Source organism: Corvus kubaryi, unplaced genomic scaffold (genome assembly GCF_017639235.1).
Source record: "Corvus kubaryi isolate FWS band 111438036 unplaced genomic scaffold, C.kubaryi_AGA036_p1.0 128, whole genome shotgun sequence".
Classification (NCBI taxonomy): domain Eukaryota; kingdom Metazoa; phylum Chordata; class Aves; order Passeriformes; family Corvidae; genus Corvus; species Corvus kubaryi.
This window is the reverse complement of record NW_024580663.1, coordinates 1,826,052-1,849,583: the sequence shown is the minus strand read 5'-3', so window position 1 is coordinate 1,849,583 and position 23,532 is coordinate 1,826,052. Positions and strand designations below refer to the sequence as shown.

General features: G+C 56.0%; 1 protein-coding gene across 5 annotated transcripts in view; it reads left to right on the top strand.

The window, feature by feature from the left end:
* The window catches only part of PCDH1 (protocadherin 1), a 55,416-nt gene that overhangs the window by 23,878 nt on the left and 8,006 nt on the right, over nt 1–23,532 (top strand). For all 5 annotated transcript variants that reach the window (XM_042025052.1, XM_042025035.1, XM_042025044.1 and 2 more), the window contains exon 4: nt 5,314–5,533. In XM_042025052.1, coding sequence (XP_041880986.1) covers nt 5,314–5,533 — 220 coding nt within the window. The remainder of the gene's footprint in view (nt 1–5,313; nt 5,534–23,532) is intronic.

The following is a 23,532-nucleotide window of genomic DNA, read 5'->3' as shown; positions in this document are numbered from 1 at the left end:
AAGGGCAGAAGGGTGGGATGGAGCAGAGGGAAGGGCAGCAGGGCTGGCCAGACCTGCCCGGTGTCTGCAGGAGGACCTGGCAGAGCAGGATGCCGCCCGGATTTGTGGAATTGGAAAGGGGCAGAGTGAGGAGCAATTACTGCTGTTTCCTCACAACCCTGCAGGTAGGAGAAGTTCAAGGCAAAATGAGCAGGCAGCAGAGGCAGCAGCAAAGGGAAGAGCTTTTCCAGAGAGCACATGGGCCGGGAGTTCATTGCTGCTGTAATCCGTGGAGGCCAGAGCAGGCACAGGCTCAAAAAGGCAGGAGAGCACTTCACAGAGGATGGGGGTCATCGGAGGGAGAGCTGCCAGCGATTCCTCCTCGAGAAAAATCCCTGAGCTGCGGCAGCACAGAACGTGCAGGATTTTCCTGGGGATGAACATCCCCGTCAGAGCATCCCCGCGGGAAGAGGGGGACGGGGGCTCTGTTTGTCCCTCAGATGTGGAGCTGGCACAGATGTTCCCATCAGGAATATCACAGCGAGCGCTGGAAAGCCCTGAAAATGAGGTTTTTTTATCCAAAGCCACCATTTCTCAGCAGAGGAAATAGACAGCTCTGCCCCAAATCCCATTCCAGCACAGTGGCAGCAGTTGGAAATAGGAAACCAATAAATAGTGGGGGTAAAAGGAGGGAGTTACAGCAATTAGGAGAAATGAGTCGTTCTGGAGTGTAGAAAATTAACAAGCAAAGCCAAAGACATTGGGGGAAAATCAATTATTACAAAGTCACCACAATGAGTGCTTTAAAAAATGCGCCGGGAAGAGGCGGAATCCAGGAACTGTCAATCCCAAGTGGAGATTGCAAAATTGTTAATTATGGAGAAAAATGCAAAAGTATTCAATAAATAGTTGGCGTCATCTGGGCTGAGACATAACAACGTAGGATGTGGGACCTGCCCATGCTCTGGGAGCCAGCAAAGGCGTTCAAAAGACACATATTTGACATGTTTGGATGGAATAATTTATGCCAAGAAGTGGGATCGCTCTGCTCTGAGGTGTCCATGGAGCTGGGGAACCCGGGACGGGCAGGACTGGGAGGGCAGCGATGCCACGAGCAGCTGGATGAGCTGGCTGGGGCTGTGCAGTGCTCGCTGTCCTCGGCAGCCCCAGGGAACAACTGGATTAATGGCTAAGGCAGGGAATGGCTGATGGAAATAGCACTGACGTCAGTCACTGTGCCTGATGGCAGGGGACACTGGGCACTGGTGTTACGTGACAGGTCCGGCTTTGAAACCTTTCCTTAGGCATGGTCCTGGCCTCCGTGAGGAACAAGGTCTGCTCCAGGCGTTCCTGCGGGGCTGGAGAGGTAGAGCTGGTTTGTGTTGGGTACAGAGCAGCTGGAGACTGATGGGTGTGCCTGCTGATAATGGGGACTTTATCATTACTATTATCATTATTATTATTATCATTATTATTATTAATTCTTTTGCATGGACGCAACTCTCAGGTTGGACATCAGCAGGAATTTCCTCCATGGAAAGGGTGCTCAGGCCTTGGCAGGGGCTGCCCAGGGAGGTTTGGAGTGCCCATCCCTGGAGGTGTCCAAGGAACACCTGGATGTGGCACTCAGTGTGCTCTGGGCTGGTGATCAGGCACAGCTTGGACTCGATGCCCTTGGAGGCCTTTTCCGAGCTGGGATTCTGGGATTCTCAGCACGGCATTGTGAGGCAGATCTGGTTTATCCAGAGCTTAGAGAAGGAAAGCTCGGCTGGGATTCCTCGTGGAGCGAGGTTCTCCTGGAGCGGCTCCTTGGCGCTGGTGCTGTGCTCGCTGCCATTCAGCGCCTCAATCAACGGTCTGGAAGGAAATCTAAAATCACTGCTGATAAACCTGAGGCTGCCACGGAGATTGGCGGAGTGGGAGATGGTGCTGAGGATGGAGCAGTCATGCAGAGCAATCCAGATTGCTTGGTAAACTGGGCCCGTTTAAACAAAGTGCATTTTAAGCCGGCCCAGCGCGAAGCTGCGCGCGGAGGAACGGGGAATGCTGGCTGGTATCCTGGGAAGCGCTGACTTGAAAATGGATTCGGGGTGATGAAAATGGATTACTCTGCGTGAGTCGCTCAGGGTTAAGAGGCTGGCACAGACCTCAGGTGGAAAAAGCCGCGAGGCTGGAGGGGCAGAAAGGCGCTGGAGGAGGCCCTGTTGAGATGGCAGCTGCAAGGGTCACCTCTGATGAGGAATGGGGAGAAACTGGGGCGAGGAAAGATGAGGGCCCCAAACCAGATTTGCTGTTTGCAGGTTGGGACTTGGCCCTGCTGTGTTTGGCTCCTCGAACAGAAGCTCAGGCCTGTCCTGACTGCACCGCACAAGCGGCTCCTTGTGCAGAGGCCGCTGCCGGCTCAAAGGCTCTTTAACCTCCCGCAGAAAGGTCACACCAAACCCAGCTTCTGCGAGCCAGAGCCAGGCAAATTGATTCCGTGCCTTTCCATGACTCCAGAGCGGGTGGAGAGCACCCGCTGGTGGGGCTGGGCACAGCGGGAGGGGGACGCTCCCTGTGCCAGTGCCACGCTGCCCTGTGGGGCTGCAGGGGACAGGGCTTGGGAGCCCTGCAGTGAGAGGAGCCCTTTCGAGGGCTGCCTGGCACGAGGTGACATTTAAAGGAGGTGTTTTTCAGGTGAAAGCGCTGCTGTTTGATGGAGCCCCCAGGGGAGGCATCGTGGCTGTCACAGGCGGGCTCTGGGAGGTTGTTTGTTTGTGTTACGGAGCCCGGCTCGTCTGGCTGGGCTGGGACGAGCACGGAAGGAAAGCAGGAGCCCGGAGCTCGGGATGAGCCGTGGCCAGACAGGGAATTGGTGTCAGCCGGGCAGGCAGGGTGCAAGGGGAGGCTGGGGGAGGGCAGTGCCAGGCTTTACACACTCCCCGTGGGCTAAGAGGGCACTCCGGAGGGTCATCGGCACCTGGGCAGTGCTGCCTTGTCCTCAGCTCCTCCAGAACCCTCCTGAGAGGGGCTCGCCTAGGCCTTAATGACAGGGATTGCACCCTCTGCTCTGGCACCCCATGGGCACAGGGTGCCTGTGCCCCATCCTGGCAGTGTCCCAGGCCAGGCTGGACAGGGCTTGGAGCCACCTGGGATAGTGGGAGGTCCCTGCCCATGGGATGAGCTTTAAGGCCCTTCCAACCCAGCCCATTCCATGATCCTGTGACTGCACTTGGCCAAACCTTGGCCAAACCTACCACTGGGTTGTTTTTACCATAGTGATCAACCTGGTCTTCCCTGCTGCAGGTGGAGGGCACCCCTTCTTATCTGCCAGTGGTCCCAAGCACAGACTTCTCCTTTCCAGCCTTTGCCACCCTCAACCTTCTCTTCCCTGAACCAATTTCTCTCTTTTTAAAAAAAATTTTCTCATGGTTTCTAACAACTGTTTCTCTGTTCTCTGCTGAAGTGGGGCACATCTCCTCCAAAGTGGTGCCCAGCTCAGCCTCCTGACACCCAGCAGAGCTGTCACACCCCGACACTGCTGCATTTTTGGGTGGGAGGTTGGCACCGTGGGTGGATCCCCAGCCCGCGATGTGCAGGGATCCTCAGCCAGCTGCAATTATTCCTTGTGAGGGTGCAGATGTGACAGGTCCATCCCACATCTGTCACGGCAGCAGTTCATGAAAACAGCGCCCAGCAATGGGCTCAGGACACCACCCGGAGATTTAATTTGATCCATGATCCCAGCTGAAAGGGCTCTTTGCAGTAATTCCTTTGGGAATAACACTTCCCAAACGATTTGCACCCACCCCGCACTACGTTACCCAGGCAGGGATGTGCCGTGCTGCACCTCCGCTGTTTGCTTGCATTACTTATGAGAAAAATCAGCTAAAACAGTGTCAAGAAAAACTTCCTCAAGTCGAGCTAGAGCACTGACTGCTCCTCCTCCTTCCACGAGGCCTGCTGTCTTTTCAAAGGAAGGAGTTCAATGGCTTGACATGTTTGTTTGTGACAAACCTACAGTGGCTGTTACTCATTTCCTTGTTATCTTGTAGGTACTTACAAAGAGTTCTTTTATCTGCTTCAGTATTTTTCCAGGAACTGAAATTAAGCTAACTGTTTTATAATTCTCCAGCTCTTCTTTTTTCTCGTCATTAAAGACAGGCGCTATTTTAGCTCGCTCCCAGTCTTCTGGAAGCTCCCTGATTCTCTACAAATTCTTCAGGAAAAAACCAAAAAGAAAAGTCTTGGGAAAAGGGGGAAAAAAAAAAACCAACCCAGCCCTAACAGCTCGGAAGTTACTTAAATCAGGTCTCTAAGCATCTGTGGTGAATTTAATCAGGTCCAACCAACCTTAAAGCAGCTCATCTAAATGCTCCCTCTGTGTTCCTTCCCTCTGTTCGTCTCAATTCCTTCCCCTTCCTGGCCGGTGCTCGCTGTGTGTGGGACGCCTGATTGCCACTGATTTGTAGTAAAGACACCAGCACAAAAAAAGGTATTCAGCCTAAACGATGTGTTGGCTCCTCTCTCTCCTTGTCACCTTCAGATCCCCGTCAAATAATTCCCGTCTTGGGCTTCTTCCCGCGTTTATGGTGGAGAAATACCGTGGTGGCTTTTTCTTGCTCTCGGTGTTTGTGTTTCATTCCCTGCTCTTGCCCCTTGAACTCGTGCTACCCTCTCCACTCCTTGGTAATCACGCCAAAGAAGGATTTGGTGGAAGGATTTGGAGCAGGATAATGATGTGGCTTAATGGCTCTTGGCAGGGAGCTCCTCCCCGAGCGTGAGCAGAGCTGGGGAGGGAAAGTGTGAAGTGGGGTCTTTGAAATGCTGAAGGAGCGCACACGAAAGCAGCGATGGTGGTGACCCTGGGTGGAGAATGCTGAGGATGGGAGCTGGGGTCAGGCCAGGGGCTGGCAGGGCAGGGAGGATGTTGCCGTGGCTCCGTGCTGGGCAGTGATGCCATCAGAGAGGCTTTGGGGTGGCCTTGGCCGCTCAGGGCTTTGGGGTTGGGTGGGGGACCCGCAGGATGGGGACACCCGGTGAAGGGTGGGGACAATGATTCAGGAGACTGTGCCAATGAGGGACCTTTCCAGAGCCGTCCTGCCATGGGAGGGGACATCTGGGTGACAGAAGAGGCTGGGACAGAGCCATGGAGGGAGTGATGGGTTGGGGGAGTCCAGGGACCACGCAAGGTGTGCTCCCTGCATGTGATGGGGGGCTCTTGGCTGGGATGGAGCCTGGTGCTGAGTGTGTCAGGATGGCTCTAGGGGCTGATGATGGGCTCAGGTTGGATGACCCCACCCTTTGCCTGCACCTGCTCGGTGGGTGATGCAACAGCTTCTCTCTTGCCTGCAGTTACCTCATCGCCGAGTGACGTTCTCTGCAGCCAGCCAGGCTCAGGACCTGCAGGACCCCTCCCAGCACAGCTACTACGACAGCGGGCTGGAGGAATCTGAGACCCCCAGCAGCAAATCTTCGTCGGGGCCCCGCATCGGGCCCCTGGCCCTGCCCGAGGACCACTACGAGCGCACCACGCCCGATGGCAGCATCGGGGAGATGGAGCACCCTGAGAACGGTATGTGCCCGCCCCCGTGCCTGTCCCCCCCCCCTGGGACCTGCACCCGAGGCTCCTGGTCCTCCATGATCCATGTCCCCGGTGTGGGTGACATGGAGCTCGGCTGGGACAGGCTGGCCACGCTCGGCTTGGTGGGGATGGGAGGATGGAGAAGAGGTGAGGCTCAAAGCAAGAGAGCAGCAAGGACGTGGTGGGGAGGGGAGAGGTGGGTGAGGAAGGGGAGGTCTGGGCGAGCTGTGGGATGGGAAGAGTCAGGGAGACAGGTGGGTGTGGCAGGGGACAGGTGGGTGTGGCAGGGGACAGGTGGGGCTTGGAACAACACAGAGAGGGGCCCCAACAGGGTGGTCTGAGATGGTAGCACAGGGCTGAGCAGAGCGGCTGTATCCCAGCCTGTGGGGAGCTCGTGTCCACAGTCAGGGGTCCCGTGGGTGCCTGTCCCCACCGCAGGGGGTTTGGGGCGTGCTGGAGCTCCCCACGTGTGTTTGGGGTCACAGCTGCGGGAGTTCCAGGGGGCAGAGGGCAGAGCAGCTTTAGTGGCACAGGCTGGGCTGAGGAGATCTGTGCAGTGGAGGCTCAGCGAGCGTGGTGGTGGTGGTGGCAAACCCCAGAGTGACGTGTCCTGCTGTCACCGTGCCCCTCGGGTCACCTCCCGGTGGGGTCCAGCTTTCCCTGAGAACCCCTGGAGGTGTCTGCGCTGTCACCGCGGGAGAGCCGCTTCCCCCCTGCCCCGGCGCAGCTTCACCGCGGCCGTGCTGCTCGTGCTGCCCCTGTGCTGCCCCGCCTGGCTGCAGCCCACCCCCCCAGCTGCCTGCTCCGGCCAGCTCCCGTCGCTTCCTTGGATTTGGCTCTGGCTGTGCACATAACATCTTGTCTCCCGTACCTGCTGCCTTCTGTGCTCGTGTCCCCAGGGGAGGTGGCTGTGGAGGTGGCAGGGTCAAAGAAACCTCTGGCAGGGAAGAGGAGGAGGTGGCAGAGGGTTCTCCTGAAGTCTCCTCCTGTTTCTGGGAGCATCCTTGATTTTGGGGCAGGTGTGTGTGTGGTGGGAAGCTGGCTGAGCGTGTGTTCAGCTGGTTTTTGGGGAGCTGCAAACCTGCTGGGTCCCTGTGTTATGGAAATGGACAGGTCTAGTGGAATGTCTCTTCCCGATTCCCAGGTTATTCCTGGAGTAAATCTGGAGTTCTCTGTGTTACAACCATTGGAGCAAGGCACAGTGAGGTTCCCAAATCCTTCTGTTGCTCTTGCAATGAGGCACTGCCCTGTCTAGGAATGTTGTGCAGATCACTTTCTTCCCAAAAGTGTTGGTCAGTTGCCTGGGAAGAGCAGTTTGGAGCAATTCCTGGAGCCCTGGCACAGGGTGACAGTGCTGGGCTTCCCAAGTGTCCTTGAGTACCTGGAAGAAGGGTGGTGAGCAAGGAGATGCCATGTGGATGAGCTGAAGGTGAGGCAGTGGTGATGATGGACATGGAAGAGGGAAGGTTGAGACCTGGAATGTGACAGGAAACTCGCAGATGATGAGGGAGGAGAAGGGCTAAAAGTAGAGAGAGGAGCGCCTGGAAGGTGGAGGGCAGAGAGGGCTGTCCTGGGATGTTCCTTGGGATGTTTGTTGTGTGCCCAGTGGGGATGAGCAGAGCTGAGGAAGGCCAAGGCTCACTGCCTGAAGCCCCTGGGAGCAGCTCCCTGCCCACAGCATCACAAACCTGCCCTAAAACCCAGCTCCCTTCTTGGCACAAGGTGCTCTCTGTGTGTCCACCTCCCAGGAGGACGGGAATCACCCCACACCCATCCACCACCAGCTCCATGTGTGGTACGGGCACCGCAGGGGCTCCCAGGGAACAACCACAACCCTGCTCTGCTCTCCATCCCCCAGGATTGGCTCCCTTCCCATGGCAGGGCTTGGGAATCAGGCTCCAGCAGCTGTCCTGACCTGCACTGGGTGCAGAGGCCGTGGCAGGCCAAGGCTCTGGGGAATCCACCAGCATTATCCCGAGCTGGTCCTGGGGCTCCGCAGATAATCTGGCACGGCAATTCAGGAGACCTGAGGAGCTGGGGTCAGGGTGGTGATCCTCTAAGCAGACTGTGAGGGGACCCTGGCACTGGGACAGGTGATTTGGGGATTAGGAGGCGCTGGGAGTGTTGTGTTTGCTCCGTCCCCTGCCCTCTCTTCTTCCAACCACACCTCGTTTGTCCAGAGAAGGGTCATGTCTTGCTTCCTACAGAGAAGGAATGATGCGGGATCACCATGACCTTTTGGGAACTGTCCCACCATGTCCTTGCCTTGGCTTCATCAGCAGCACCAGCCCCTCAAAGGGATCAGATCTTGAGTTTTTGGGAAGCTGGGTAGACTAAGCCGTTCTTGACCTTCTGTTAAACCGCGGAGACGCGCTGGATCCCGCACCCCCATCCCGCGGCACGAGCGCGAGGCTGACACGACTGTGCATTTTCTCAGCTTTCATCTGGTTATAAATATCCAACATAACAGGGCTTCCATTGCTTTCTCCAGGAGATTATCCCTGCAGCCGAACCAATCTGATAAGCAAGTATGCAAGGCTATTTATAGCTTTTCAACTAGAAGACAGATCCATGCCTTTTCTTTGTAGATGGTTCTTCACTTGATTAACACACATCTCAGTGTCCTCCTTTTTTGGACCCTTTCTGCTGTGCAGACTGCAGGAAAATGCTGTATTGCAGGGGCTGAGCCAGGCCCTTTGCAGGAGGAATTACGCCGGTTCTGGTGAAGACTCCTCCAGGAGCTCGGCGCTGCCGTGGCAGCTCCTCAGTCATCCCAGGCGTTTGGCATCGCTGCTATTTCCCCTCGCTGCCCGCTGTTTCCTCCCCAACATTTCCCGGGGCTGCTCCCCACCTCGGTGGGGCACGCTGAGCTGGGAGCAGAGCTCAGTCTCCTGCTTGGCCACCCGCTGCTTTCCCCAAAGGCATCTGTTCCCCCCCAGATCCCAGATTTCCTTGGGTTCGAAGGAGCCTGGCAGTGCTGGTGCTCCGTGGAGGCTCTGCCCTGCCATAACGCACGCGGGGCTTGGGTGGGGACAGTGCCAGCCGCTCTCCATCGGCCGTGGAGGGAATTGAGCAGGATTTCAGGAGCAAATATGAGCAATTTAGGATCTGTTACATGGAGTCTGTTTTCCCTCTGTCCCTGTGCGGTGCGAACGTTTCCGAAATTGTGATTTATTGGATGAGGCATTTCTGATTCGTGTTTTTCCACCCCCAAAATCTGTTTTATGGCTGTTATTTAAAGTGGGGACCCCATGCCATTTTTAATGCATGCAGTTACAAGCCTGCTCGGAGTATGGAATTAACAACCACCTCATGAGCTTTCCCGACGCTCTCCGTGCCGTAGGGTCCGCATTTCCCAGATGTTCACGAGTTTTTCCTCACAGTTCCAGCGAAGAAACTCTGCCATAGGTGGGGAATGAAATAGGAAATTGCAATTTGCACTTTTCGGAGGTGGCTGCTCGCTCTGGGTGACCCTGGATGAGCTGGCAGCTCCTCCCTCTGCCATTTTCGGGATCCTGGTGTTCCAGAGGCACGAGGCAGGAATCCGGCTGCTCCCAGATGCCGCAGCCCAGGCTGCTGCTGACGCCCAAGGTGGGAGCAGAGCTCAGCTTTGGGACTTTGTGGCAGAGCTGGTTTCAAGCCCTCCTGCCTGGTTTTGCCAAGCCCAGCCTTTCCCGGTGCTGTCCCAGCCCCTCCCAACACCTCGGCACAGCTGGAGCGGATGGATGGAGATGCTGCTCAATAAAACCCCGCCAGCCCAGGTTTTCCTTGGTTTCAGGGAAGATTTAGAGGCACGCATTGCAAAGCTGAAAGGAGCAGCTTGTCTTACCCGTGTGCGACACGGCCATGAAATCCCAGCCCGTGATTTCTGCTGGGAGCTTTCCTTTGGGGATTTCCCACTTTGTTAGCACAGAGTGCGAGACCCCAGGGGAGCCGTGCCAGTGGCAGGTCCTCTCTGCCCCTTAGTTTCACCAGTCTACACTTAAATCCTGCTTCAGCTCCTCCCTTCTCTTCCCACGGAGTCCCACAACACCAGAATTGCCTCTCCTGGTGCGTACTCGGAGATCCCATTCAGGCAACTCAACATTTAAAGATCTCTTTGAAAGAAAACTGAGTCAAGTCCCTCCCTGTGAGCAGAGCCAAGGCAAGAGATTTTGGCAGCTGGGTCTCTCTTCCTCTCCTCCCACCCTTCCAAGCGCTCCTCCCAGCCATTGCCATCTGCTCCTGCCACCACCACAGACCTGCAGCCTCCTTCCTGGGCAGCAGCAACATCTGGCACATCTTGGATGTGTGTGGTGCTTTTTGGCAACCCTTGCAGAGGCAGTCTGGGGAGAAGTTTCCCTCCTCCTCTTTCCTCCATTTCTGATTATAGTTCAAGCCTTCCGCTCCTTCCGCTCATTTTCCTCTCTGCATGGTCTCCAATTTGTCCACAAGCTTTTGGTGGGGTGGATGTGTCCAGGTGATGGCCCAGAGCCCCCCAGCAGCATTTGGTGACATGCACAGCAGCTCCAGGTGCAGGGATGATGTGGCTGGGAGTGTTTGTGTTCGCAGCGTGACCGTGGCATGGAAATGGCTGCACCTGGCTGTGCGTGCACCCTGCAGTGCTGTGGGATCATGGAATGGTGTGGCTTGGAAAGGACCTTAAAACCCATCCAGTGCCACCCATGCCACGGCCAGGGACACCTTTCACCATCCCAGGCTGCTCCAGCCTGGCCTTGGGCACTGCCAGGGATGCAGGGGCAGCCCCAGCTGCTCTGGGCACCCTGTGCCAGGAACAATTCCTTCCCAGCATCCCATCCATCCCTGCCCTCTGGCACTGGGAAGCCATTCCCTGTGTCCTGGCCCTCCATGCCTTGTCCCCAGTCCCTCTCCAGCTCTCCTGGAGCCCCTTTAGGGCCTGCAAGGGGCTCTGAGCTCTCCCTGGAATTTTCTCAACGCTGAGCTCCCCCAGCTCTGAGCACCTTGAGAAGGTTGGATGGCTCAGAGGATTCCCAAGCCAACCATCCCTTTTTCCTGCTCACCACGAGGATGGATTTGCAGCCCTGGGCAGTCACTGCCTCCTGCCTCTGCTTTAGTGCCAGTCATGAGCTGCTTTTTAAGGTTCTCACTGCGATTGTTGTTCAATTCCTCGCAGCCAACAGATGGGACAAAAAAATTACATTCTGTCTCCTTCCCTGGCACAGAGGCTCCTCTAGATCTTAAAACCTATTCTCTTTTTCCTACATTATCTCTAAATGTCCCTTTTGTCTTGCAGAAAGAGTTCCAGGCACATTCGCAGTCTGTGGAGTTGGGTTGGTTTTTGTTTTTGCAAATGTACCCTGCAGCACTTCTGCTTTGTTGCAGAGGCTGAGGAATGCCTTTGTCTGGGGTGTGGGATGTGGGATTCCAGCTAGCTCCCGGTCCTTGCAGACTGGGATCCAGCAGGTCACGCATCTGCCCAGCTGAGCTTGGCCCTGGTTGCTGCTTGGACTCCTCTCTAGCTGAGACATTGTGGGTTTGGGGTTTTTCTAACTGATCTTCAGCCCTTTTTAACACTCCAGGGCTGGAATTCCTTTTGTCCTGAGCAGCAGTTCCCAGTCCTGCCCGGGTTTAGGGTGTCCACATTCTTTGTGACCATCTCCTTCTCCTCATCTGCCTCCAGAAATTCTTTCTGGGTCCCTCAGTGATCTTCAGCACCTGCATTTCTCCAGAAGAAATCCGGAGCTTCTCTCCTTTCCACACTTAATGTTGGTTCACCCCCAAAGCCGGCTCCTGATTTGCTTAATCACCGCTGGGAAAAGATTCTTATCAGGAGAGAAAACATCCAGCAGATTGCAAATGGCCCTGCATTGCCCCATCCCGGTTTCAACATTTCTGCCTGAGCTGTAATTCCAGCCCTATTTCCTTCGTTTCCATATTTTCTGGGTAAACTCTGATGCCAGAGCTGCTCAGGGCAGAGCAGCTGTCCTGCCATGCCAGCCAGGTCACCTTCCTTAATTGTCCCCAGGAGCCCGGGGTAAACAGCAGACGGCCGTTCCCCTGCCCCAGGAACGAGCACATCACTCCCAGCTCCTGAGAGTGCCTTTAATCCTCTCAAGACCTTCTAAGAAGGCTGCTCCTCGCTTCCGACGTTGTCCGAAATAGCTGCAATAATTCATCTGCCTCTCTTGCCTCAGCAGGATTATGCGGTAGTGCACACATAAGGCTGTCCTCGAGTTCTCCAAAGATCCTTGGCGGATCCTGGATATCTTTAGAGCAGTTATTTGAAGAACCCACATTTCCCTGTTGGATTTTGGTTGCTTTTTTTCCCCCATTCCTGTCCCTGAGCCCACGTGGTGTGGTTGTGAAAGGTCTGGGCAGTGCAGTCACTCGGCGTCAACGCCCAAGAGACAAAATCTCCATATTTCAGTGGGAAAGTGCCTTCTCTTGGGGAATATCTAGGTCCCCATGGCTCTGTGTGTGCCTGCTGCATTCAGGATTGGATTTTGGGAGTTTTCCGCTGTTCTTTGTCATCCTGGGCTGGGCTGGGATCTCCTCCATTCCCTCTTGCTGGTGGCAAGCCAGTGGAAATCCATGACTGTCCTCTCGCTTGTGTTGTGTCCTTCACATTCCTCCCGCTCTGAATTTACTGGATGGAGAAAACTTCATCATTTCTCCTAATCTTTATTCCTCTTTCCACCTGGAAGCCCTCCCCAGGACGCTGCTGTGCCCGTGCTTGGTGAGTGCACAGCTCAGGGAGGTGACCCTGCCCTCACTGTGCGCATTTTCCGGGCAATCCTGCAGAGACCCCAGGCCTGGGGAACCTGCTGGGAGCTGCTGACCCCAAACTCGCCCCACTCCTTGGGACCACTCTTAGGCTCGGTCAGCTCCATGGCAAGCTTTGAGACTTTCCTTAAGGGAATCAGCTCCAAACAGATGGGAGTTGAGAAGTTTTTAGCTAGGAACTCTACATGAGCTCATCGAAGGAAGGCGACTTCTGCTGTCCCAGGGAAAGGAGGGTTTCCCATCTCCCCAACAAGGGAGGCCAAACTGTCATGGAACAACTCCAGTGCAAGGCAGAAACATTTTCCACCACATTCCACCTCAGCAGGCCTGGGAACAGGTTCTCACCTGGCAGAACACGACCCCAGTGACATTAAAACAGGGAACCCAACCCACACAGGACTTGGCATTTTCTTTTTCCCTGGCAATGGTTGCAAATTCCAATGCAAATGCCCATGCAAATGGTCATGCACAGCTATTCTTATCTCGGGGCCAAATCTTAACATCCCTTCTTTGGTAGAAAGTCGATTTTCCAAAAATAGTTTACGTCAGCCTCCAACTATTCGTGGCTTCAGCTCGAGTTCATTAAACCCAGTTCCAGGAAGAGTTTTCCGAATTAGATCTGCAATGGGAACAGGAGGGTGGGGCCCTTCTTTGCCTGGACCATGTTCCTCTCCAGGAGGACGTTTCCTCGGAGTGAGGGGTTGGGTGAAGCTGCTTCAGGCTCTTCTTTGGTGTTTTCCAGCACATTTTAAAACACTCACCTGAACTGGGGAGCTGCTGTCACTCCTTTGGACAGGTGGGGACAGCCGGGAATGGCAAGGATGATTTCTGTCAAAGAGCCACAACACTGTGGGTGGTTTGGGAGCAGAATAGGTCTGTCCCCTCCTGTCCCTCTTGGCCAGCTCATCCCTGTCCTTGTGCCATCCTGCTGTCCCAGCACAGCTCCATGGCCAGCTGCACAGGGGAGTGACCAGGCTGAGGTGTTGCTGGGTCACTTTTTTTGGCTGTTTTTGCTCTCCAGACAGAGCAGTTTTCCCACCCTGCCTGCTCCGTGGCTCCACAAAGAGCTGAACTTGCAGGGATTCTGCGGGAGGCAGGGATTCTGCGCTTGGCATTCAGCTTTAGAACACGTCTAAGCCAGAAAAAGCCACCGAGTGTAAAAGCAACAGACAGGCAGGATCCCTCAGCAGCCCTAGACTATTTGTTGTTTTCAAAGACCTGCTTCCTTAGAAAGCTCCTTTTGAAGTAATTTGACGTGCCATTTCCAGCTCCTGTGTGATCTACCGCAGTTATTCCCCCTTTATCTGCCTCCCAGTGCTCCGGAATGTCTCCATAAACCCGCCTGGCAGTGCCTCTGCCCGTGCAAGGGACCTGCATTAGCGTGGGATTTAAACCTAACGCCAGAGGAGCTTACAAAGTCTCCCGTTTGAGCTTCTCGTGGACTCCGTGCTGCAGTTTCTTTCTCATAAAAATCACAGGTGGCTGAGTTTGAAGGATCGGTCAGGTGTGGATCCCTCACATGGAAAATCCCTTTTGTTGGCAGGAGATAGAGGATAAGGGATTCATCCCTGTCCCTAGTGAAATCAATGGCAGCTCTGCTGTTGAGACAGGTCAGATGTCAGTCTCAGTTGTTGGCTCTTCCCTGGGATTTGATCCTTTGTGCTCTCACCATTAAAGAATCTCTCTTCCTGTCTCCTTCCCACGGGCTCTCATCCATCGTGATTTGAAGTCCCCTCCGTTAAGTGGCTGGAACGCCAGCGCTCCGCTTCCCCGGCCGAGAGGACACTCCATAAATCTCCCATTAGTCATGGATGTGGCGAGCCCTCAGCAGGGATGGGCTGCTGTGCCTCAGAGGTTATCAAACCATGGCAGCCCCGGCGTTTGCCTCTCCTTTCTGAGAGCTCAGCGTCCAGGGCGCATTTCCCGGGAGCTGAGGTGGGCACGCTTCGCTCAGGGACACAACAGTGGCCACATGGTGCCCAGTCCTTGTTCCCTGGCCAGTGTGGCTGGAGCTGGGCTCCCTTTCCAGCACCTCTGAGCAGGACAAGAAGCTTCCAACAAGCAGGAATGGGGGAAGTTTATGTGTCCATGGCTGGAAGGCTCCGTTTTCCCCGGACAGATACGCAGGGACATTGTCTGTGTGTGATGTCCCCAGTGGGATGGAGAGGGGGCTGTGCCTCTGCACGGGGTGCAAGGTTCCCAAATGACCCCTGTGAGGCATTTCAGCCTCAATCCTCATGGAAAAGGAAGGCTGAGCCTCACTGGTGGGAGCACAGAACCTCTCAGGGGCTGATGGATACCGAGTCCTACCTGGATGCTCCTTCCAGGGCTGTATCCCTGAAAACAAACAGCCAGATCTCAGTCCTGGGCTTGGGTGACAAGAGCAGGGAAGGATCCCTCCAAAGTGCTCTGTTCCAGGGCTCTTGTCTGTCAGGGAGCTGCTTTGGTCCAGGAGAAAACAGGCTCACGTCAGACTGAGCTGGAGGATGAGGACTCTGCTCATGGCAGCTCTTGGACATGCTTGGATTTACACTTGGCACCTTTACTCCAGCACGAGACTGGTGCTGTCAGGCTAAAATAACATCACTTTTCCAGTCATTTGGGATAAACTGGCAGGGATGCTGTGAATCGGGAATAAATCAGCTCCGGTGGCCCATGGGTGAAACCTGTGACTGTCCACGGAGTCTGTGTTCTGATTATTCAGATATAAAATGTTCTTCCACGGATGGCCATGAACCCTCTGGACAAGGAGCATGAGGGAGGCTGGGGAAGGGATCCAGCGGGGAAGAGCGGGGTGCTGGAATGCACAGGTTCCTGGGAACAGCAGTTCTCCGTCAGCCGTGTGTGTCTGGGTTAGAACAACCTGCCTGGGCGTGAGGAAACAAGGGGCAGCAGGAACAGGAGGAGGGGGTCAGGATGCGATCTGTTCTCAGGATGTCGGAATGGCTGTCGTGTTGTTTTATTGCTGCCGAGGAAAGAGAAAATGGAGCAGGGAATGCAAAATGACAGAGAGTGAGGAGATGCGCTATTTGCCTGATGTATTTTGCTGGTAATTAGTGTAATGCCAATTAGACAGAAGTAATCTTTTTTTTTTTTTTTTCCCCCCTTCTTCAGCTGTATAAATTATTGCTGGAATATCTGCCAGCTCAAACCCAGATATTAAACTCGGAGTGATGTGGAGATCTCTGCTCCTTGAGGATCTCTAGATGAAATTACCCAGACAACAGGGACCTTGACAAAAGTAAGGCCGACTCTATCCAGAATGAAAACGAATCAAAGCCAAAGGAATTTTTGTATTCCACGTCTGGCGTCTTGCTGCTTATTAGCCACACAGGAAGGGACCCCCACAGAGATGCAGCAACATCAGTGAGAAAAGGCAAATATCTCGCCTTTCCCGCAAACAATGCCACTTGCAGGCTATTGTTCCCCTATCAGCTTCCCTGAGGAGCAGATCCCGAGCCCTTCCCGTGCTCGGGCTGCAGGTAAACCCAGCCGCCCACACGCATTCCATTTGTCATTCCCGGAGCCCTGTTTTCTCCCCGTGCTACCCCGCACCGGGACAGCAGCGCCGGGCTTGTTTTGCCTCCGGGTCCCCCGGGACGTGGAGCTCTTTAATGATGATGAACGGCTTCCTTCAAAGGGTCAATTGCTGGCCTGGACCTCTCCAATCGCGGATCCCTCGGAGCTCTCTACCTGGGCACAGGCGCTGTTTTGCTCCATGCTGCTCACGCATTTTCCCTCGCATGAGGAGCGGACCTGCTCTTGCCATCTCCTCCCTTTGGAAAAATAACCGCTAAAAATGATGCCCTTGGACCGATTCCGGAAATTCTCATCCATCTCCGTTGGACCGTGAAATCCAAATCTTCTTGTAATCATCCTGCTGCTCCCTGGTGCTGTGCTCTGGGGGTTGCAGAGCTGGCAAATCCCCTTTGCCAACCTGCCTCTGACCCGGGGGGGGGGGGGGATGATGTATCCCGCTTGTCCCGCCTGGATTTTAGGATTTTGTAATCCTGGCTGGCTCTTTAAAGTGTGTTTTATTCATGGCAGCCTTTAGGACCGCCTCTGGCTGGCCTCCCTCGAGTGGTGCAAACTTTACTGCGTCTCTCCTCCAGCAGCCTGTAAACTGCAGCACCCAGGGGTAGCTGGAGGTTGATATTCCCTATCGGAAGCGATTATCCGTCTTTTCCCTGCTTTTCCTGCAAGGGCTTCTTGCTGCCATCCTAATAACAAACTCAGGGCCCAGTGATATTCATCAGGATCGGGGTTTTTTCCCAAATGAGCCATAACCAGGATACCCCATTCCTAAACCGCCCCATATCCCGTGTTCGCTCCTTCAGCCGGATTGCTGTGGTGCTGATCCCTCCTGCATTTCCAAGAGAAGGGGATTTCCCCCCAGTCCTGGCCATTAGGGCAGCAAATCCTTTCAGGGCTCGGTGGGCAATCACAGCAGGAGGGCAAATGGTCCAATTCGAGCACTAGGGTTGATTTCTCGGGGTGATTTTTGCCCGCACCACAGGAGGATGTGACCGGCGCTGCTCCTGCCACGTGCCAGCCACAAAACCTCTCCCCGTGGTGCTCCCACTGCAGATTTTCAGCCTGGGAGTCTGTGGGCGTTGGAGGCGTCAATAAGGAGCGTTTTCAGCTGCTTTGTGGCACGGCTGCACTGCAGAGAAAGGGGCTGGGCAGTTCAGGGGCTTGGGCTCGGGAACTCCGTGCAGTCGGCAGAGAATCGGCCTCATTTGGTGTGGGATCATTCCCCCAAAGTTTCCCGACTGTGTCCCTGCTCTAACGCTCCCAGGGCTGCTGCATGTTGGATTTCAGGTGGGTTTGGTTCCCTGGGGCTGGGTTTGGGATCCAGGGCTGTGTGAGCATCCATCGGGACAGACCACCCCTGAGTGCAGCCCAAGAGCCTCACCCTGCACTTAACGCCTGTCCCCTGAGCCTTCAGACAGCCACCAAAAATTCTGGCAGGGATCTGCCTCTTCTCCCTCGGTGTCTGCAGGACAGCTCAGGCGAGCTCAGAACAGGCTGTAAAGGAGTTGGAATGATGTGAGGGGTGCTCCCTTTCCTCGGAAGCAGCCCAGGAAAGATCCGTGGCGAGGAAACAAAGCGTCCACATGCAAATCCGTACTGTCATTTCCTCTCCCAGTTTCCTTGGGGTTTGGCTTGACTCTCTTCCAAGGGCTCTTCCTTCTGCCTGCTCTGCTTCCCTCCGAGTGGTCTCGGCTCCCTTTGTTTGCAGAGCCCCTCGTTGAGAGGAGCCCTTTTCATAAACTTGCGATTTCTTTTGTCACTTAAACACCTCCGTGACTTCAAAGGCCAGGAACAGCACTTGGCTCTGTGGCTCCCGGCCCCCCTGCACCAACAATTTCCCCCCATCCATTGTCCTGCCAGGGAAGGATTATTAAATTGTTGATGGAGCTGAACAATGGTTTTGTTCAAAGGCAGACATGCGAACGCCACTTCTTTTCTCCTTGACACAAGAGCTTTAATACCCGGCAACAATGAGAGGCAGCCACCAAGGAGCAAACACGGAGAGGGCTCACAAAGCCAGGCTGGTATTCCCAAATCCCTGTGCACGTGAACTGGTGCTCCTTGGAGTGCTCCCCGTGGCTGTAGGTGAGGTGAGAGAACTGAAAATTAATTATAAATAATTCAAATATTGCCCGTTCATACTGGCTCATGTGATTAGGACGTGAGCAGCCGGTGGGAGAGGACCACCCTTTGCACAGAATTAAGGTTGGAAAAAAACCTCTGAGATCTTCAAATCCAACCATTCCCCCAGCACTGCCCAGGCCACCACTAAGCCATGTCCCCAGGTGCCACATCCACAGGGCTTTGAAATCCCTCCAGGGTGACTCCACCACTGCCCTGGGCAGCTGTGCCAGGGCTTGACCATCCTGCAGTGAAGAAATTTTCCTGCTGATGTCCGACTTGAACCTCTGCTGGTGCAACTTGAGGCCACTCCTCCTGTCCTTGTCCCCTGCGAGCAGAGCCTGACCCCCCCCCCCCCGGCTGCCTCCTCCTGTCAGGGACTTGTGCAGAGCCACAAGGTCCCCCCTGAGCCTCCTTTGCTCCAGCTTGAGCCCCTTTCCCAGCTCCTCCCCAGGCTGGTGCTCCCATTCCCAGCGCAGTGCTGGCACCGCGCTGCTCCCGTGGCTCCGTTCCTCGCGCTCGGAGCGTGCCAGGCACACACGCACAGCTCCAGCCGGGCTGTGCCTTCAGAGCAGCTCCTGGAGCCTGGAACGAGGATCATTCCCTGCACTGCGCAGCCTCGGGCTCTGACATTTTGTGCTGTGCAGGCTCCTTTCCGATCGCTTATCACCTCAGCTGCTTTCCAACACCACAGCGTTAATTTGCCATGCTGGGTTTCCCTCAGGTTAATTTCTTTTTTCTATTTTTCCTAAGTTTTAGCGGAGCTGTTCCGGCTGGTTTTGGAGAACAAGCCGTGCTGCCTCAGCCCTGCTAACAAAGTGATTATGAAAATTTCCTTTCAAGATCCATTAGCTTAACCACGCTCTGGGAGAGGGGTGTGGGATTTGGCATGGGAGCTGCCAGCAGCGGTCGGGGGCTGCTTGTCCTAAAATGTGCACTGAGTGTACTCCAGAACACATCCCGGGGTAGCTGCGCCCACACTGCCGTGTGTGGCCTTCAGACAACAGCATTCCCAGGGTTTATCCATCAGGGGAATGGATTGCAACTGGCAGAGAGTAGGTTTAGATTGGATATTAGGCAAAAATCCTTCTCTGTGAGGGGGGTGAAGCCCTGAGGTTGCCCAGAGGAGCTGTGGCTGCTCCAGCTGCTCCATCCCTGGAAGAGTCCAAGGCCAGGTGGGACGGGGCTTGGAGCAGCCTGGGATAGTGGGAGGTGTCCCTGCCCATGGGAACAAGAAGAGCTTTAAGGTTCCTTCCAACCCAAACCAGTCTGTGATTCCACGATTCTGTGATCCATGTCCTCTTTTGGAGACCAGCAGGAGTTTGCTGCTGTTGCTCCATGGGCATCCATCCTGTTCCTTGATTTACATCCATCCAGTTGCTTAAATGTCCCCTGGACATTTCCCAGTGCTCTGTGCTCTCCGGTTTTCTTTGGGATGTTTGGCCCAGCACGGCAGGAATTGTCCTTTTCCTCTGGGAGGGTTGAGCATGGCTGGCTCTGCTCTGGGGCTCTGGGGTTAGGGTGCACCTCAGGGTGCCTCACTGGGAGCCCAGGGGTGCCCAGGTAGGCAAGGAGGCCATGGGCACCTGGCCTGGATCACAAACAGTGTGACAGCAGGACCGGGGCAGTGCCCGTCCCCTGTGCTGGCCCTGCTGAGGGACCTCGAGGGCTGTGTCCAGCTCTGGGCTCTCATGGCCAGAGAGACCCTGAGGGGCTGGAGCGTGTCCAGGGCAGGGAAGGGAGCTGGGAAGGGGCTGGAGCCCCAGGAGCGGCTGAGGGAGCTGGGAAAGGGGCTCAGGCTGGAGCAAAGGAGGCTCAGGGGGGACCTTGTGGCTCTGCACAAGTCCCTGACAGGAGGGGGCAGCCGGGGGGGGGTCAGGCTCTGCTCGCAGGGAACAGGGACAGGAGGAGAGGGAACGGCCTCAGGCTGGGCCAGGGCAGGCTCAGGGTGGACAGCAGCAGGAATTTCCCCATGGAAAGGGAGCTCAGGCCGTGGCAGGGGCTGCCCAGGGAGGTTTGGAGTGCCCATCCCCGGAGGTGTCCAAAGAAGGGCTGGAGGTGGCACTCGGTGCTCTGGGCTGGGGACAAGGTGGGCATCGGGCACAGCTTGGATGGCTGGGAGGGCTTTTCCAACCTCAGTGACCCTGGAATTCTGTGGGGGAGCTCCTTTGGGGCTGCTTTGGGGGTGCTGGGAGATGGAGCCAGCCCAAAGTGCCTCCCAGCCAAGGCATTTTCTTGGCTCATTCCCAAGCTGTGGCATCGCCCAGGTCCACCTGGAGCAGAGCTGTCCCCACATCCCCCCACGCACAGCACAGGGGTGGCACACTGGGGTCCCTTGCTGCATTCCCAGAGCCACCAGTACAAAGAGGCTCTTCCTTTATCTTCTTCTTCTTCCTCTGCTTGTCCTTCCCGAGGCCTGTTCCCTCCCTTCTCCTGCTCTTCCTGGCGAGCTGGCAGAGGATCCCTCAAGCTCCAGTGCCCTCCGTGATGAGCTGCTGCCAGCCAGGGAAGCACGGCTGCAGCTTTAATTAAATGATAAGGGCAGAGCCCCGGAAGTGGGGAGATAAGTGCAGCCGTGTCTGCCACCACACTGGCCCAGGCTCTTTCTAATTAGCTTTGAGAAGCTCTGGAGAGGCTGATTAACCCTTGGAGGTGCGGGATGAGCACTGGGATGCAGCAGGAGGAGGGTGCCCAGGCCAGCCCCAGGGATGGGGGTGCAATCCCATGGTCTGGGTGGGATGAGGGTGCAGGGGACCCTCTGTGCTCCCCCCAGCCCAGGGCAGAGGGGACAGGTCAGGGAGGATCAGAGCTGCCCTTTGACAGGCTCAGGCACAAGGCAAAGCTCCAGGATGACGTGGTCAGGTTCCTCCTGGGAGAAGCGTTTGCTGCTGCGACATCCCCCTGCCAGGAGTGGGGGACTGTCCCCAGCCCCACAGGGCACAGCCCCTCTGGAACCACGATGTGTCCAGTGACACTCTGAGAGCTGGGGACCTGGGGACATGGGGTAAGAGGACCACTGTGTGTCACCAACCCGTGTTAACATGGACTGGCAGCTCCCCAGGACCTGGTGCCACCAGGGCCACCACCTGTCCCTCACCCGGGTCCAGCCAAGAGTGAAGTGCAGCACAGGGCTGGGAAGGACAGCTGGGCTTGTGGGCACCGTGTCACCAGCTCAGTGGGTGGCCAGAGCTCTGGCCAGAGCACCAGTGGCACTGGTGATGCTGCTCCTGGTGGCCTGGCCCTTTGTGTCACATCAGCTGGCAGCACTGGGTACCCAGAGTGTGCCAGGGAGCTCTGGGATGGCCAGTCCGTGTCCCCAGGGAGTTCTGGGAGTGCCATTCCCGTGTCCCCAGGGAGTTCTGGGAGTGCCATTCCCGTGTCCCCAGGGAGTTCTGGGGGAGCCATTCCTGTGTCCCCAGGGAGCTCTGGAATGGCCATTCCCGTGTCCCCAGGGTGTTCTGGGGGAGCCATTCCCATGTCCCCAGGGAGCTCTGGGAGAGCCATTCCGTGTCCCCAAGGAGTTCTGGGGGAGCCATTCCCGTGTCCCCAGGGAGCTCTGGGAGAGCCATTCCGTGTCCCCAAGGAGTTCTGGGGGAGCCATTCCCGTGTCCCCAGGGAGTTCTGGGGGAGCCATTCCCGTGTCCCCAGGGAGCTCTGGGAGAGCCATTCCCGTGTCCCCAGGGAGTTCTGGGGGAGCCATTCCCGTGTCCCCAGGGAGTTCTGGGGGAGCCATTCCCGTGTCCCCAGGGAGCTCTGGGATGGCCATTCCCGTGTCCCCAGGGAGTTCTGGGGGAGCCATTCCCGTGTCCCCAGGGAGCCGCTGCCTGGAGGAGGGCCCAGGTCACCCCCACAGCCCCCCACGGGCGGAATCCCGCGCATCCATCAGCAGAGCCGAGGTGGGAATTGGGCGGGAGCAATCGCGGAGGAATTTGGGCAGCAGGAATGCGCATCCAAGGCATGCATGAGCGGGCAGCCCCCGGGGATGGCAGGTGGAGCCGCGCTCCCATGGGATTTACATAACCATCATTAGCCCTGCCGGAGCCAGGAGAGCCCTGTGCTCCCACCTGTCCCTGCTCCTGGGGCGGGGACGGAACCAGGGCAGCTCCACTGCCCGCAATTCCATGGTTTTAGGACCTTCGTGCGCTCCTAAAGGAGCCTCAGGCGTTGTTGCTCACCTGGGTATTGCAGGAGCTGGGGGAGGGTTTGGTTATTCCATGGATTGATTGGGACTCCCCAAGCTTTCTGGTGGATATCTGTGGAAGGTCTCTTGTCTGTAGGGTAATGTGTGGGATATTCATGGATCCAGGATTTCATTCATTGGTTTGTTTCATGCAACGTGAGTGAGGACGATTGGCCAGCAATGCTCATTCCTCGCCTCTGCTTTTGGCTGCTTCGAGCTTTAGCTGCAAGGACCCGATCTTTCATGGAGGGCAGGTGCCAGGTACCAGATATTTTGAGAATTGCCAGTGATATATGCCCAGATATTTTATTTCCAGAAGGAGGAGAGGAAATTGCTGGTTTTTTCTCATTAGGAGAGCAACCCCACCCATCCTCCAGCCCATTTTTAAAGAAGGAATTTTCTGTGGTCTCTTGACCCTTTCCTTGCACCTTCCCCGATTTCTGCAGCCTCTGGGGCAGAGTCTCAGTGGCAAAGCAGCTTCCTCCCCGTTATCTCTCCCCGGTGGTTCTGTCCTCTCCCTGGAAGCCACAAAGGGACCCCAGGGGAAATATTTCCCACCGGAGTGTGACTCTGGTCTGCATCACAAAGCACTTTCATGAGGAGAATTAAGGCTGCCTGGACAATCCTAATTTTGGCATTTCCTAACCTTTGAACCCTGTAATCCTATTAAGGTGCTTCTTAACATAATTATATCAGCATGTGTGTAATAATTCTGCTTTTTATAGTCCAGCGAAGGTTGAAGCCCCTCCGTGCCAGGGTAGGAGATCATGGGGGTGGCAACACGAGCACAAAATCTGTTATAGGAGGGTTGGATTTGTTTCTCTGGGTACCACAGGGAAGCTGTGGGGTGATGGGGATTTTGGGAGCCCTAAGCGTGTCGCTGAGCCCTGTGAGCCCCGCAGGGACACGCTCAGTGTCGGGGAACATCCATCTGGGTGCTCTGCCTGCCATTGCTGTGGCCATGTGGCCGCTGTCTCACAGTGCCCGTGGTGTGACTGCGGCAGGGAGGTGGCTCCTCCAGCTCCAGCTCCGGCACACGCGGGAAGATCAGATCCCCTGGGAGTGGGAAAAGGAAATACAGATCCCCTGGGAGATGGGAGAAGGAAGAAGAGATCCCCTGGGAGCTGGGCTGAGGAAGAACACATCCCTGAGAGCAGGGAGAAGGAAGAACACATCCCCTGGGAGCCGGGCAAAGCCCCTCAGCCCCACCTGTGCCGGCGGTGCTGAGCCTGGTGGGTGCATCTGTCCCCATCCATTCCTGGGGGGTGCTGGGATCCCCTCGGCAGGAGCTGGGAAGCCGCTTGCAGCTCAGGAGTGTTGGAATGTCCTCCAGGAGCCGGGGACTCATGCGGGGGCTGACAGCCCCTTAACTTGGGGGCGAGCTGTGTGTGCTGCCTGGAGCTGCTGCTGT